This window comes from Ptychodera flava, chromosome 5 (assembly GCF_041260155.1).
Source record: "Ptychodera flava strain L36383 chromosome 5, AS_Pfla_20210202, whole genome shotgun sequence".
NCBI lineage: Eukaryota > Metazoa > Hemichordata > Enteropneusta > Ptychoderidae > Ptychodera > Ptychodera flava.
The window spans coordinates 19,960,432-19,978,140 of record NC_091932.1 but is presented as its reverse complement, the minus strand read 5'-3'; the positions used below and the strand labels follow the sequence as shown (position 1 = coordinate 19,978,140).

General features: G+C 38.5%; 1 protein-coding gene across 29 annotated transcripts in view; it reads left to right on the top strand.

Annotated features, from left to right (window-relative positions):
* Nucleotides 1–5,816: 5,816 nt before the first annotated feature.
* LOC139133207 (stromal membrane-associated protein 1-like) overlaps nucleotides 5,817–17,709 on the top strand; it is a 32,774-nt gene continuing 20,881 nt past the window's right edge. For 11 of the 29 annotated variants that reach the window (XM_070699674.1, XM_070699669.1, XM_070699665.1 and 8 more), the window contains exon 1: nucleotides 6,049–6,260. In XM_070699674.1, coding sequence (XP_070555775.1) covers nucleotides 6,143–6,260 — 118 coding nt within the window. In that variant the 5' untranslated portion in view covers nucleotides 6,049–6,142. Of the gene's footprint in view, nucleotides 6,261–17,709 lie in introns of all 29 variants that reach the window. The other 18 variants (XM_070699658.1, XM_070699655.1, XM_070699656.1 and 15 more) reach the window with 5 other exon arrangements.

Below are 17,709 nucleotides of genomic sequence, written 5' to 3'. Positions count from 1 at the left end.
ATAATTATGATGAAATCATCAATTTGTGTATTTGCAGCTAATGTTGCCATTTTAGGTCAGGCCATCCTGAAATGAGCTATCAAAGATCTCAACCATCTTCATCAATACATATGTCACAAAAAGTTGCTCTCTACATAACACAGCAGAGCTCTGTCGACTATTGGGTCGCTTGTTTTTTTCAAAAACCGCTGGTCAGACAGCTTTAATATTTGGTTAACAGGTCCCTAGATGACCTTAGTGAGATGATTTCATACAGTCAGGAAATACTTAATTTTGTATCCATGTCTATAGTAGCTTCAGGGACATTGGCCCTATGTTTAAGATAATGTTGTGATTCAGTAAGCATTTGAAATGGTAAACTGTATTTGGTGTTGAAATGCGGTAAAAAATAATGAGAAAACATAGCTGAGGTGATTTTAGCAGGTTTGGTTTCCAACAAATATATTCAAAGTTTTTTTCAATGTTAAAGAGTGATGGAGGGGGGGGGGGTGTCCTGGCAGATTTTGAAAAAAATCCAAACAAATGTCAATAAAAAAATCAGCCACAGAAGGTTTGTCAAAAAGAAAAGGTGGGATAGTGGGAAAAAAAGAATGTACAGTGTATCGGATAAAAAAGACGTTCCTCATCAATCTTCCAGACAACCCCCTTTTATCAAATGGTACACCCCTGATGTATTTTTGTGTGCCATTAAACATGCAGTGTATTTAGTTTAAGATGTCAATCAAGTTAGGTAAGGATTTGAAAGGAATAGTCAAGTTCACCACAGTTTAACTTTATCTCTTGTGTCATCATCCTTGTGTAATTGGTTAGTTTGTAAGTTGCTCCAGATGTGGATATACCAGCTGTTCTGGAAGAAAACAATGTTTACTTTTCCCTATAGGGTTTCTGAGTTAATGATTGCATGTTGAAATCTCTCCATGTATCTGGTGCATGGGCAAAATGTAAATATTAGTTGCATGTTATGTATTTCAGTCTATGTCAATATTGTAAATGAAAAATCAAGAACAGTTTGCTGTGTGCTTGTAAAAGATAACATGTATGTCAATTAAATTATATAAAATAATTAAATATTAAATATTAAATTAAATTATGTCAATTAAATATTAAAACTGCCTTGCAGTTTGATTGTCTTAAAAATTATCACAGAAGTAGAAAATGAAAAGAAACTAATCAAATTGCGGTAACATATCATTACATTCAGCTTTTTGTTATATCTTTATCACTCTCCATGGGCCAAGGCACACTTGGGGTCAATGTCATCACTCTGTGCCAGTCTGTGAATGTCAGTCTGTCTGTATTTAGGCCCATGTTCATACAATTGGTGGTTTGTTTTGATAACTATATTTGGTATATAGGGATAGCCTAGCAATACAATTTTTTTGACAAAATGTGACATGACTTCGGTGACCTTTGACCTCAAATATACATATTTGTCCATAACTCAGTAACCACAAGTGCTACACCCTTCATGTATAGTATGATGGGACACCTTATGATGCCACATATTGTACCTCATTAATTATGTGCATATCTAATTTTGAGCAAGCCAATAGAGCCAGAGGTCTGATTTTTGATATATAGGGATAACTATAGGAGAGAATTTTTTTTGACAAATGTAATGTGACCTCGGTGACCTTTGACCTCAAATATACATATTTGTCCATAACTCAGTAACCACAAGTGCTACACCCTTCATATCTGGTATGATTGGACACCTTATGATGGCACATATTGTAGCTCATTAATTATGCACATATCTCATTCTGAGCAAGCCAATAGAGCTGGATGTCTGATTTTGGTATATAGGGATAACTATAGAAGAGAAATTTTTTGACCAAATGTCATGTGACCTTGATGACCTTTTACCTAAAATATATGTTTATGTCAATAAATAAGTAACTACAAGTGCTATGTCCTTTGTATTTAGTAGGATGGGAGACCTTATGACAACACATGCTTTACCTCATTAATTTTGCACACATCTAATTCTGGGCAAGTAAATAGAGCTAGAGGTCTGATTTTTTGGCATATAGGGATTAATTAGCAATATAATTTTTTTTTCAAAATGTCATGTAACCTCAATGACCTTTGACCTTGATTATACATATATATGCATATCTCAGTAACCACAAGTTCTATACCCTCCAATTTTGATAGGATATTAGACCTTAAGATGTCACATCTTGTACCTCATTTATTATGCGCATATGTATTTCTTGGCTGGCCAATACTGCTAGAGGTCTGATCTTTTTTCCCGATTTAGAACCATAACTTAGACATGCCTCATGTGTTTCAAATTGGGAACAACGACATAGACCTATTTGCCCATAGATCTCAACATATACACTCCAGTGATACTTCTTAATGACCACATTTCCCTGCCCCATCAAGACTAATACTCCTATTACAAGTGGGGACTGTCATTGTCAATGACTTGTTTAGTTAATGGTTGTATCACAGTATACGATATTTCTAATTCTGTATTTTTTCCATTTTATATTCTGAATAAATACATTAAACATATTTCACTGTCTCCAGTACATTACATTTAAGTATTTTCACTTCATGCACTTTATCCCTTTCACACATGTTCAAATATCTGACCAGAGAACAAACACTAAATAGTCCAGGATGGGAGCTACAGTGTCATTGACGCTATTTTTCATTGTTATGAGTTTTCTATATACGCATTTTTTATTCGTAAATGCGAACACAGTTATAGTGAATTATCTTACCAATGTTTTTCTTAACAAAAGCGAATGAGTTTGATGGTTTTGGGGAAACTACTATGTGGTAATGAAGAATGGGAAATGGGCAATGAAATGAGCAGACAGCGGGTGATTTAAGATTAAATGTTACATCTTCACTGCAAATAAAACCATAAGTGTGTCATAAATAATACAAACAAAACAAAATCATGTTTGTTTGTTTTGTTGTATGTGAGCCACGTCTAAGACACACAACAAAAGTACTGTTTCAGTCTGTAAATGTCACCTCAGATGCCACCAGAGAAAACCATTTCCACTCCAAAATTTCATTTTTCGCCTTGCGAGAGGGGGGACACCCCCCTCACGCGCTCTCCCCCCCTCGTTCGCTACGCTCACTCGCCGCTCAGTCGCTTCGCTCCCTCGCAGTCCACCCGTCTACTTTCTTAAATTACCCAGCTACTTTCAATGTAAGGACAACACTGACAAGTAAATGCCATAACTGTACATGATTTTACAAATATGTTTTTGTAAAGTGAATCAAAAATGTACATGTATTTAGTTTCTTGAATATAGTCTGTGTGCGATAGAACAGCATCTTGTTACTGGGTGTGAAAAACCAAGCAAACAAACATTGCACCGAAAATTTGGTAAAAAAAAAATATATCTCGAAGAAGGAAAGTGAAAAAAAAAGTTGCCAGCATATGCCATGTAGAAAAAAAAATAATTCATGGTGAAGCACGTGGGAAAAAAAATAATGGCTCTCCACCAATCTTCCAAGCCACCCCAGGATATCAAATGGTCCACCCCTAAGAGCAATTTCAAGGAACGATGAATCTACATCTGATTTTAATCAGCTTTCGAGAAGATTCGCTATATAGTGTGTTGTTTTCCAGCAACTTAATTTTGCCCAGTCTTGGGAAAAGTCACTCGAACAAACAAACAAGCAGACGATCAATACCAAAAAAAAAAAAAAAATTAAAAAATATACCAAACTATCCGCAAATAAATCAGTTCACTTCATATATTCATCTGAGACTGTAAGCCTTACAAAAATTACGCCATTGTTGACATCTATTAGTATTTTTATGTCGAAAGGGAATCGCAAAATAAAACAGGGCTAATCAGCTCACATTGACCGCTGGTGGCGCCTCGTTTTGATGTATCGTTCGTGTCATTCAAATTCGAAGCTATCTCGAAGAGCCTATGCATCTTGTAACACCTTACACCCCTCATCCCTATAGGGGATGCCAACCAACGAATTTTGAGAATTCGTTTTCCAACATTTCAGTATGCAATGCCGCCAACGTATTTCGAACAGAATTAAAATATGGCGGGGATATTAACACAATAACAGTCATTCAATTTGGCTGCACTAACGCAACGATTTGAAAATTTCACTCCTATGCTCATAGGTTTTTCCCCCTAGGTAATCTGCCCAGCCCCACTTCCCCCTGTCCCGACAAAACAAAGTAAAACACCCCGCCAAAAATATATCAAAACAAAAATTACCATCTCTGTCTCCTCCAACGGGCTCAGTCTAAAGTTACTATCACCATCGCCTTTCAACATTACATTTTATTTCATTTCGTTTTATTAAATCAATGCATCCATAAACGGGTTTTCATTGAATACAATTTAATAGAAGACAATACTTGAAAATCGAATAACTCAGACCGAAAAAATAATTTGACATTGATCAAAATACATATATAAATGACAATTTTTAAAATAACGCCAACATGTAAACATGCAGAACATGGGAAAATGATCAAAAGTAGCGTCACAAAGAATATAATAATAGTTAAAAATTGTCTACATGCTTCTCCCCTGACATGTCCATCGATCTTCAGACTCCTAGCCTGGAGTGGAAACGACGAACTACCAGTCAATCGGGCGTTCGTTGAAGTTGCCCGCTGAGCAGAATCGTGGCGCTCTTTTGTTAGCTCCATGGTAGAATCACAGTCGCTTGGTGGGCTGTTCAGCTTTGGGACTATTCGCCCCATAGACGAGTGTACAGAAGCAAGAAACACCCCAAGTCTGGAAACAGAATGGCTATAAAAACCACGCCATGTCACATTCCGTGTCCGATTTCACTGTGAAAATTAGCAAGTTCATCTATCATGCAACCGTCGATCGTTCCCTATCATTCTAAAATTTCATACCTGATACTTTATCTGATTCAAAAACGCTCGTTTCGTGTGATTTTCGGCCGAATTCGACGGACACCTCGCCAAAACCTGGGGGTGAGCAACATTCCGGTCACCTCTTGGGTACCTCCACTTTACTGACGTTGGCGCCGCCTACCCATGAGGGATGACTGGAATGTTGCTCACGCTTATGTTTTGGCCAGGTGTCTCTCGAGCTCGGCCGAAAATCACAGGAAATTAGCATTTTGTAAGCAGATGAAGTATCAGGTATGAATTTTCGTGTGATTTTCGGCCGAGTTCAGAAGACACGTCGCCAAAACATAAGGCATGAACAACCTTCCAGTCACCCCTCATAGGTACGCGGCGCTAACGTCAGTAAAGTGGAGGTGCCCAACGTCCACTGTGAGGTGACCGGAATGTTGCTCACGCTTATGTTTTAGCGACGTGTCCGTCGAATTCGGCCGAAAATCACACGAAACGAGCGTTTGTGAAGCAAATCAAGTACCAGGTATGAATTTTGAGAATGATAGGGAACGGTCGACGGTTACATGATAGATGAACTTGCTACTTTTCACGGTAAAATCGAACGTCGAAGATGACATGGTGGCACAATCCCTATACGAAATAGCCATTTCATTTCCAGACTTGGGTTGTTTCTCGCTTCTGTACACTCGTCTATGGGGCGAATAGTCCCAGAGCTGAATAGCCCACCAAGGGACTGTGGTAGAATGAAAGAATTAAATTTCCGCGCATAAGGAAAAATTTGCCCGCCCCTAAGAAATCGCTCACAAAATTCGTGGAATCTTTTTGCACGAATCAATTTGTTGGTTGCCCGTACCATATAAGGCACGTACCTGTATCGTGTTCAGCCCATGACCTTTAACTCCTTTGACACCAATAAACTTTCTATTCCTCGAACGATGACGTCTACTACAACGTCATCATCGGTGACACCCCCTATTTTGTATTTCCGCAAAGTGCCTGTTTCGTTATACATTCGCCGAAGGTCGCATCATATCAATCGTCATGATCTGGTCAAATATTCGCAATTACCTTGCTTCTACGGCAAGTAAATAAGTCACTCTGGCCAAAAGATAGTCTTTAAAGCATCTCTCTGTCTACAGAAATATACAAATCTTGAATTTATTTGGAACTACATTTAGCGGATGAATCTATTTCCCTGAAATCAGACGTTACGCGTTCTACTTCCGGGTTACCTCCATCTTGATTCATACGGTGTGAGAATATTCAATTTTCGTCGTCGGTTCACAGCAGATTTTACAGAACATGGCCACCCGGTCACAACGAGACAAAGAGAAGAAATCACAGGAGAGGTATCAAAGTGTGTTAGCCAGACTTTTACGCGAGGAAGACAACAAATATTGTGCCGACTGTGACGCTAAAGGTAGGTTGCCACGCACGAGAAAATGACAATCCGGACCCTACCGGCATACTTAGCAATGTACATGCCGGTGAAAATGTATCACTATGATTGACCGATAATTAGGCTTGTCGAACATTCAAATTCGGAGTTTCGGTAGGTTTACCCCTTAAATTGGCTCTTCGATAACGTTTTAGTGGTTTCCACCTGGAGATTTCAGATAGGGAAATATTTTCAAGATAAAGTAAAACTATTTTCATATTCAGCCAGTGTCAGTTGTGACACCCACCCAGACAGCCGGTGTCGTGTTCACCATGGTTGTTTCCAACCTATCAATGGAATACTACCCCACCTCGAAAAAAAAGAAATGAACGGGAGAGCGAGGGAAATTACCCCAAAACTTTGGTCGGTGTGGTTTTCGTATGTCCGCAACTTGAGCTTGAAGTGGCGAATAGAAAGCCAACAAACTAGCAATGCGGAACAAAATCGAAGAAGTGAGTGAGAATACCTATTGAGATCGCCGCCCACAAAAAGACCTATGCGTAACCTTGTACTACATCATGGTATCTCTTCTGAGCTGCAACGCTTCCTGTTCAAAGATATCAAAATAACCAGTGAAGCAGGTCAGGAAACATATCAAATTAGTTATGAGTATCGTTGTGACATGGACTTGTACAACTGATATGTGCAACTCTTGGTCATACAGCGGTACATGTTTACATTACAGTTACTCGAGTAGGGTGACTCCCATACGTGAATAAAAATAATTTTGACAGTTATAGATTAAGATATACATGAAAGGAGCCCCTGATATAGGGGGTTTCAAATTTAGTTTTCTAATTTTGAAGTATATTGTTCAACAACCAGCAGCAGGTGAATAGATTATAATTATCGGGTCATAATCTGTTTGATAACAGTCCCCCCAACCCACCCACCATGGTTTGATTTAATTCTGGTAATCAATGATCTTTACAGGATCTATCTGCACTTGGTATGCATCTCTTAGCTTCACATCAGAACTCCAGCAGCCAAATAGCAGTACATATGTCACAAACAATTCACTGAAATGAAATTTACCTTTCAAGCAAGCACCTACATTTGTAGCTGTTGTACTCATTTCCTCATATTTTTACTGCCTTTTATCATGGATAACAATAGCTTTGTACTATGGATGAGTGGTTCTTGGCTGATAATACTTCTGTTTCCCCATTGTCATACTTTAACCATAGACCCTAAGGAAGTTTCTCTTGGCCATTGGGCCTGTTCTTTAACCAATTGATGTACAGTAGCGTAGTTGCAAATGGCAGCCTAGCGTCCGATAAACCATAGACTGTAGTTTCTCTAGGGTCTATGAATAAAAGCCACAATTTGTATAATAACTTCGGAACTGAGCTTTCTCCTTCGAAAATACTTTGAAAGAGAACACCCAGAAAAAAACATTCTAAAACAAGTTGTACACATAATAGTATACTGTACATGCATGCCCTTCTCTAGGAATTTGGCCCTGTATTGGTACATCATTGAGGTACAGGCATGTACATCCGTGAGTACATGTATTAATAATGTATGGGTTTATTGCAGTTACCACAATGATAAGTGATTATTAGTCCTGACATAACTGGCTGGGATTCCAAAATACTTCCCCAAATCTGCCCGAATTTTGTAAAGGGACACATAGATCATTATCACTCAGTCGAATCCTGTCATTGCAGCACTGTACACTAATCCAACCACCTTTTTTGACTACAACATGGTTTACAGATGTCACATGTTATGAAAAAATTGTTGTCAAAGTTCATTGGACAACAGTGCCCATGAACTTGAAAATGTTAAACCTGCTGCAGGGTATTTCACTATCTTTTAAAAAGGGTTTCTCATTTCAACAATATTGTTTTGCTTCAGTGGAAAGAATGAAACTGCCTGTCCATCAGGCTGGTAATTTTTTTTAATTTGAAAATATTTCATTTGCTACTGACATAAGGTTTATATTAGTTACAAAGTCATGCTTTCAATATTTTGTCGTATGTTTGTTCATATTTGGACCTTTTTTATCTGTTGTATTCCCAGTTGGTCACAGTTCTGGCATTGCAAGTTGTAAAGTGGCTCAAGTGTAAGTGAACTTGTGGTTTAGAATAATTTTGGCTGATTGCACATGATTTGATCGGATATCAAGGTCAAATATAAACCATCAAACACCAAATCGTAGTCTAAATATTTTTGAAAAGCTATATTTTACATGTATTATAATTTATGTAATTTAGTGGTTTTGAAGATGAAGTTGGATATTGAGTGTTTTAGTGGTAGCAGGGTGTTTGTGAACTGGAAAGTTCACAGGCAGGGGATTACAATATTTCACTTGATGTGAAACTCTTTCAGTGATGTCTGTGTCGAGATAAACTAACAGCTTGAAAATATACCAGTGCGTCTGAGTACCGCATTATGATAACCCCAGGCAATTGCCCACAGAAAAACTATTCGAGAGACAGTCGTTTCTAACGACAGTCCTGTTTGTTTTGGATTCAAAAATTGTCAACTATGTGAAGGTGTACATAGGTCTTTTCCACAAAAATATTGTTATCTGCAGAAAAACTGATTACACATAAACCGCATAACGCCTACCCAGCTGTAAAGCCAGACTATACATGTTCATAGTCCATATGGATTTTGAACTAGATAAAAATATCCCCCCTTGAGTGCAAAAGAATATCTAGTGTGACTGGAGTACATTTTTGCTAGCAACAAAGGAAACAATGCCAACTTACTGTACAGCTATTGCTGTTGGTATACATGTAGGTCTGATTGTTACCAACTTGCTTGTCTTGTACATGCTGGTAATACCAGACAAATTCATTTGTACTCACATACATGTACATTGAAACTTACATGTACAGTAGTGTGTAGTCTACTGAAATGTACAATGTACATGGAAACAAGTGTACAGTCCTGTGTACACCACCATATTCAGAAATGCTACAGAAATTTATATATATGTATGCACACCATGTACATTGAAATTACAGTAATATGTAGTCTAAAGGTGTACATACATGTATGTTACTGTAATATACGGTATAAGAAAACATGTTCATACACATGATAACAACAGTACTTGTAGACAGGCTAAATGCTTGTCTGTCCAATTTCTAGATTTTGTAAAGCTACATCTATGACTAAATGAAATATTTCTAGCAGGTATTCTGGAGTATGCAGTGGCCAACCTACCTATATTTACACCAGTTACTCTAACAGCGTTAAGACTATGTGACATACATTCCTTAGACATGAGGAATGAATACACACGTACAGTTGCTGAATACTGCCTCTGTGTACGTATGTTTGGAGAAACAAAGATCATAAAATGTGTAGTACATTTGACTTGTCTTTTAATGATACGTGTATGGTAAGTGTAGTTGATATCTACACACACCTACGTGTACATGTAACCCTCTCACTGGCTGTGCAAAGTGATGATCTCAGGTTCTCCACTTCTCCTCCAAACCCCTCTCCCCATCCATTTCACTACGCTACATGTATATGTACAGTGTACATGTATGCCTTAGCCTCCCTCAGCTATAATGTAGCCCACTAGGGACAGGCATCAGAAGCTGTTTTAGCTGAGGAGAGGCTGTGATAAAGTCAGAGCACATGCCAAATTTACAGGTGACTTGTGAGTGGACAAGAGAGCTTGATATGAAATTGCAGAGCAGTATGAATACACAATTACTTCAAGTAAGGAGTGAGAGCCTCTGTGAAATGCAAGAGTCAAGTATATGTATCACAGCGATCATAAGACTCATGATCTGATGACTGGTATGATAACTGAAAGTTGAATTGATAATACTTCTACTTTAGACAATATATATAACCATAAGAATTACAAAACTAACTCAATCGAAATAACCAGTTACAGTAACATCGTAGAAGAAATTTACCAGGAAACACAAATATTGCTTAAGATAGAATGTCAAAGACAGACATCTGACTTTTCTACTGCTTGTTAGAAAAATTTCAATAATTGACAGCTTTATTTTTCCACATAGAGTTCATACATGGATGGTGGCCATTTTGAATTTCAAATAGGGATACATCGTAAATGTTAGGTAATTTGTCTCTCTAGTACCAAAATTTGCACAGTGATTCCTGATTTATATTCTTGATTTGGTAAGAGAATGGTTAAAAGTTTCATTCTAGAAAGTTTGAGAAAAAAGTGTAAGTCTTTCACTTTCAAGGCATATACTACCTAATCCCACAAGTACATGTATATACACAAGAACTGGTTTGGGCTCCAGTGCAAAAGTATTGACTGTCTTGAAAGATACAGGTAGTGTGTAGGTTTTATGCCAGTGCAATATTAACCCTTTTCCTGCCGAGCGCCCTTGTCCGTTATTCTCCCAAGTCAGTAGAAAACCGCCCCATAATATGTGCCTGCAAAAGATTGGCTCTCCTGCATGTTATCCTGCCGGGCATTTTGGCAGAAATCGCCCATTTTCAGGGTTGTTTTAGCCGTACTTATACGTGTTAGACTTCGATAATTTCTACATGCCCGTAGACAGGGGAAGGAGCTCAAGGGTTGCTGCAGAAAAAAACTGAGGTCACCGGCTTTGTTTGCCCCTGGGAGTGCGTCATTTTATTGCCGTTTCATGTTTATTTTTTCGGAAATAAACTCCTTCAGTATTACGTACGTCCGCTAGGCACAAACATCACCTCACTCGTCTGTTAGTCAGAGACCCTGAGGGTCGTGCTAGGGGTGCAGCAGCACCGTCAAACCTGTCCTGTTTCCCCAGGGTAGGGTCAATTGAATACGTACCTCCAACGACTTGGCAGTGTAGCACAAAAACTACGTTTTTGCCGTTGTATTAACGACATGGCTGAGCCATTGAAGCACAGCTTTACGTAGTTTTGCCAGCTCAGTTGGGAGTTGGCTTACGAGTGTTACTGTTCATTACTGACTTAATCGAGTGGTCCTCAGTCAGGTACGGGTTTGTACCGGCATGGCTTGGGCTGCAGCTAACCAGTGATAACCAGTCACTACCCCCAAGTCTTCAGTTCACTTTTGCGATGCACGGGTGCAACGCAATATGCTTCCATTGTTCTAGCCATCGACGTGTCCACATGCTGGGTACTGCTAGCTGGTTTGCATAACAAAAGCAGTCCCTGCTAAATGCAGGCGGTATCCCCGTACATGTAGCATATTGACCTCATGTCACCTTTTGAATTCTCTGTACGCAAACAGCGTACGTAGTTACCAATGCGTCGGCAAGAGGATACGTTTGCCTGCAAACCAGAGCCAATACTTCGGACGATGGAATAAATAAAAATCCAAAGCTACGTCCATTGAATGGCATGGCCAAGGCGGTGAAGGACGTTGCCTGGCTTGAACTTGCAGAGCTGAAGCCCAGCTTAGTACGTCGGACACCAGTTTGTAATGGTATTTCCGAGTCGTTCATATCCGTTCCATGGGAGGAACAAGTCGAGCCGTCCCGTCAAAAATACGTTCTCATTTTCAGTCACGCACAACTGAATAAGTGACTTTCGTCTCGCACCATCGGCATATCTGCCAAGTCGTTTGCAAGAGGTAGCCTTCTAGATTAGCATTGCCGAGTTGGTCAAGTTCGGCAGCAATCTCTATAGTGCCAGGCAGCCAAGTACGTCCAACTCCGCCAGAAAACGTCACCATGCTATCCTGCCAAGTCCGCTAAAAAGCGGTAAAAAAAACCCAGCCCCCCTCGGGTGTGGGGGACTGGCGGACAGGTTTCTGCACCTTTCCCTGTCTATCGACTCCCTGCGAACCCATTTCGAGGGGAAAAGGCGTTCCTTGTCAGAAAACCTGTCCTCGGATGACCCCTAAACGCACAGGGGATAGCAAAACGTAGTTCCGTCGACTAGGCAGGAAAGGGGGTACCAAAAAGTAGCCCGATTTCCACCGCCTTAGGAGGATAACGGCCGTGGCTGCTCAGCTTCTAGCTACACCGAATTTCAAGCGGATTTTCACCGACTTGGCAGGAAAAGGGTTAATTAAGTTCAAACCACAAATTTGGAACATCTTGACTGACTATTTTTAATAGTCGTAGATTATAGTGATCAAAATTATTTACAATATGCATTGATTACATCAAACAAAAAGAGGAGAAAGACACAAAGAGACATGCATAATGTTCAATTTTTGCTTCAGGCATGTTTTTTCTACTGCCTTCAGGTAAAATGTGCATCTGGTACTGGCATGTTTTCAGAAAAAAAAAAGTCTGTTCTTGAGTAATGCAATTCAGAGTAATAAAAGACTGGGGAATTAGTTTGAAAATGAATGAAATATGGTAAATTTTGATGCGGTTCAAATCCACAACGTACGGCACCCAGTCAACTAGCAGAGAAGCCACAGACAAAACCAGATCAGATCAGATCTGAAAAAAATCAGATCTTTTCTGTCATGATGAATTATTCAAATAGAATTGCTACCATTGAGATTGAAATACATGTACTTTGTATCTTGTTTTGATCCTATTTGTAAGTCTTGTGTGAGGTTTCTGCAGACCTTTGCAAAAAAGAGGATCTCCACCCTTTCAACACCTGTTTTGCAATGTCGAGGTCCTGTGCCTGTGGAATACAATAGGATCATACCACTATTTACTTGTGCTAGGGGTGTCCAAGAGAACAACATCAAAGGTTCCAAGTTTCAAACCCTGCCATGATGGGAGAAAAGAAAGGTTTTTGACAATGGGAGGTGTGCATTACAATATTCCTGCCTGTTAATTGCAATAGCAGGAAATAGGAAGTTAGTGTGTTTTGATATGATAAAGATATTCTGTTTACCCTGAAGGATAACAGTGTGTGCCTGTGCTCTCTTTGATAACATCTGCTCTCAACTATCAATAACAGAGATAGTACGACCACAATGTGTTCATCATGGTTTTGTTATATAGTTTTACAGGATAGCACTATTCTTCAAAGATCACTCTCTGATAGTGTATGACATAGACACATTGATTTATTCCCATGAAATGCCATACAATGTATATCATTGGGCAAATGTATTTGATACACATGATGCCCATTTACATTACACATGTATGTCTATATATTAATATGAAGGATCAGCCATTAGATACTAGGGGAATCTCAAAAATGACCTGTAAAGCTAGTGTGCAGCCTTGCCATTTTGTGAAAAACACTTTTAATGACTGGGCGTTGAAAATTAAATGCAAGTCTAAAATTATTGGAGAAGAAATTTGTAAAAAAATGTCAACTTTCAGACCAAGAAAAAAAGGTGCATGTTGTCATTCTGACCATTCCCACTCCTCTGAACTTTTCAATATCCTTTCCTTGAACAAATGTACATTACATGCAGTCTAGATATTCAGGGAAATTGTATCCCCACTCCTCCCAGCTTCTACTCATCCATTCCTAACACACATGTACACATTCAGGGACTGTGCATTGTTGATATACCAGTGAATCTCTGAGAGTAAGACTACTTATTGTATATAAGGCAACTGTATTGAGTACAGAGAGATGTGTCCTCACCATGTTCATTAAAGCTTTGTTCTCACACGTGCGTGTAACAAGCAAAAAAGTATGGAGAATGATATATTGGAATTCGGTCTAGACATGACCTTGAAGTTCAAAGCTTGACCTCCATTCTGTGACATAGGCATCGCACACCTTGAACTGGTCCTTGTCTGAGGAGGGGGAGGGGGAATATTGGTAATAAATAACTGAATACAGACACACATAATGTACATGTACATACCTGTATTCTGTTGCTCATAATCATATGTGTCAAAAAACCTATAATAATACAGAACCCTGTATGAGGTACATTTTGTAGAGATCAGAGAGGAGATACAGTGTACAGCTGATTTTCATCCTCTGTTGTCTGTGATACACATTGTATATGAAATAGATGCCATGAAAAGTGGAAATTGGAAAATCCCTGTAAATTAATGTGGTTTGCCTTTGCGTTCGTTTGAAGTGAATGTTGCTATGTATGTTTTTCAGTGGTCAGGTCTCAGGCAATTTACATGTACGTCATGTGGCCAGTGTGCTGTGGGCATTCCAACAAATACCGCAGTCAAAACACGAAGGCCAAGAAATAGTGGTATGAAGCTGAGATAAGCCTTCATACTGTTACATGTAATTGCACAATGATGTGTGTCACTTCACTTCAAATTTAGAAAAACAACCCTTGATATGATCCAAGAAATCAGAATGAATATGGCTCCCTCTGTCATTACCTAAATTAGAGAGAATATTCCAGCAGTAAATGGGAGGGTCTTAGAGCCATTGGTTAAAGAATTGCTTACGGATTTCTGTCATTATTCAGACAGCAAGACAACCAATTTTCACTGTGTAGTCTTCATTGTAAAGTAGTTAATAATGATTAGCTGTCTGTCTACTCCAGAAATATAAGTAATTAGATCATAGTCATTGACACTGCTGTCCACGAAAACTGGGTTGTATTAGAATTCACTGGCCAGCCTTTCAGTGTGTCTCATCGCGGTACAGGGTCCAAAATGAACAAAGAGTAAAAACGTACCCTTATATAACAGTGATGTCATAGACATAAGTGATTTAACAGTTAGTCATTAAAGGTAATGAAATGGTAGCATCACGCATTGTCTCTTTCACACACTACAGACTGTCTTCCATTCTGGTAGCTGTTACATGGACAGTTATGTGGCGGATGTTAACGCCCACATACAGCACCTGAATACGCTGCTCTCATTCCGTTACAATCGGACCTTTTCATCGGCTTGTAGAAGTTGTACAGCTTTTGATTGGTGTGGGAGAGTTTGTATTGATTTGACATCTTTCTTTGTCTTGTCAATACAGTGTACCAGTACATCACATGCACGTACACTGTGCATATACCATTGTTACTACTTTCTTGCACTGGCAGTGTATATGCTGCATGGCAAAAAAAAAGTTGAACTTATAGACTTACCGATAATGTATAATCTTGTATCATATATTTGCCTATGAAAATTCAGGCCACCAATTCACAGTTTATAACCCACAATACTTAGCTTGATACTAAAACCAGTGTTGTGGTCAAGGCTGGTACGCCTATCAGGGTTCCCCTTTATACAAATACAAAGGACATAAGAAATATTATATAGGTTCTCAGATCACTTGCCTACAATGTATCTTCCCAAACCTCAGCAAAAAACCCTGCTAAAACTGGCATCTATAGATTACTGAGTTACATGTACAATAGGCCCTTTAGATTCTAGAGGGTTTTAGGGTACAACAAAGAGATTAATGAAGACATGTTGGTAAATCCTTTCATTACAATTGTCTCCACTAATGCCATCTGCCAATATCTATAGCACTATAAACAATCGGATTAGTGCAGTGATGAAAGAGTTACGGTACAAAATCATACTGTGGCCCGAAATTTTTTTCCTCACATTTTTAAATATTGCGTGTCACATGATTTGTTTAAATATTTTATTGGTTGCGCTTCACTAAAAACAAATAAGTTTCTTAACCCCATATCCTGAAGGCATGGTAATGAAACACAAACTATACTTTTCTTTGACATCTTTCTAAATAGGAGTAAAATGTACAATGTACATATACAAATCATTGCATTGAATGTTTTAGTATTCCGTTGTATGAAATGTTTCCTAGGTCCACTGATGGTTACCAAGCTACACTTAATGTTACCCTGTCATCGGTATAGTTTTCACACACATGTACATGTGTTCATTGTGTATGACTAAGTTACAAGGCTTTCATGGTTGAGAAAAGGAGTGTGAAAAGGTCCTAGGCTCCTTCATGGTCAGAGACCAACAAAGAAATGACACTGAAACACTTTGTCAGATCAGGTACTGTTCCAGTTGAACCACACCCTGTTTACTACTGAAGATGACAATTAGTGCAAGATATGGGGCAGATTAGTATCATATTTTCGGTATTTATGCTAATGATTCTTTATCAATATGGAACATTTATCTGCCCCGAATTGTGCATTATATAGAATATGAATGCAAAATGTATCTTATTATAGACATACAATACTTCATTATGTGGCTCTGCAAAATTGTATTTTGCAGCATACATGTACATCTCTGTTTCTTGAAAATGTCTGTGGTAAACATTGTCTGTGTACGTATACATGTATCTGCATTGTACATGCAGTTGCTTTTGTCATTTGGCATTCTACCGCTGTGTTATAGAGTGTGCATCCTGTGTAAGCTGTATCACAGCACAGTCCCTGAAGCAGATGACAATGATGAGGGTACATACACACATGCAACCATGAAAGATTAATGAATATGTCAATGCTCAGATAATGCACAATATTGCATAGTCACATTTCCTCTGTTGCCAAGTATAGTAAGTACTGAATTGAAATTGATCAACTGAGCAAACTGGAAAACAGAAACAATAAAAAAAACAGGATAGCAAATTATGTTTTTGAGGGCATACTGCCTTGATGTACAACTTTCCAATTCATGTACATGTACACAAGATGTCACACATCTGTCATATGTTGACTGTACGACTCAGAGGCAGCCCGCATACAGCCTGCATGTCTGATCTCTACACACACCTACGTAATATGTCTAATTATATACGTGTGTTGTGATAAGGATGGAGAAAATGTATTCAAGTAATCAGTGGTCAGACAACCATTATTGAGGTATGTCAGTCCACCGTGGTCCAGTTTGATATTCCAAAATAATACAGCTGTGGTAATTATGTCACATATATGACTGATTTGCTTGACCACTGGAGATGGCAAATTAAATTGGTCTCCCAGGAATAGAAAAAAAAAGAAAAAAAGTTTAATAAAATGAATAAATTATAAATAAATAAATGAATAAACAAATAAATAAATAAAAACAATGTAGACCACTGGGGATGGCAAATTCCATTGGTCTTGAAGGAAAAGAAAAAATTTAAAAACAAGAAATAGATAAATAATTTATAAATAAATAAAAATGCTGTGATGCTGGTCCTTACATCCTTTGATTTACCCACTTGGTATGGATTTGATGATAATGTATAACTGCCGTGTTGTGAATTGGAATTTATATACAATAAAGCTGTACAGTAGATTGCGCATGGAAGTGTGAAAGGGGTCATGCCTTTTTCCATATTTCAATTAAAGGAGTACAATACAGAGATGAGACAGCTCTGTATAGCTGTTGATAAGCGATTATCACCGATCCAATTTAGTACGTGAAGTGGCAATTTAGATTGGCAAAGTACAGAATGGCTGAGAACGGTATTTGTAGTGTCATCGACACATTTTGGATGAACTAGTTGAGCTGTGATGATGATCAAATTTGGCGTAGTGTAATACACTGTCTGTGGAATTCTTACAATCATATAAAGCAAAGCATTGGTTGTATAATCAGAATCTGCACACAAAGGACTTGGGTTTGTCACTAATTTGCTGTACATGTATATGTTTTACAGGGACAAAGTCACCCATTTTTTCATGAATTAATTTTGTTTGATACAAGAT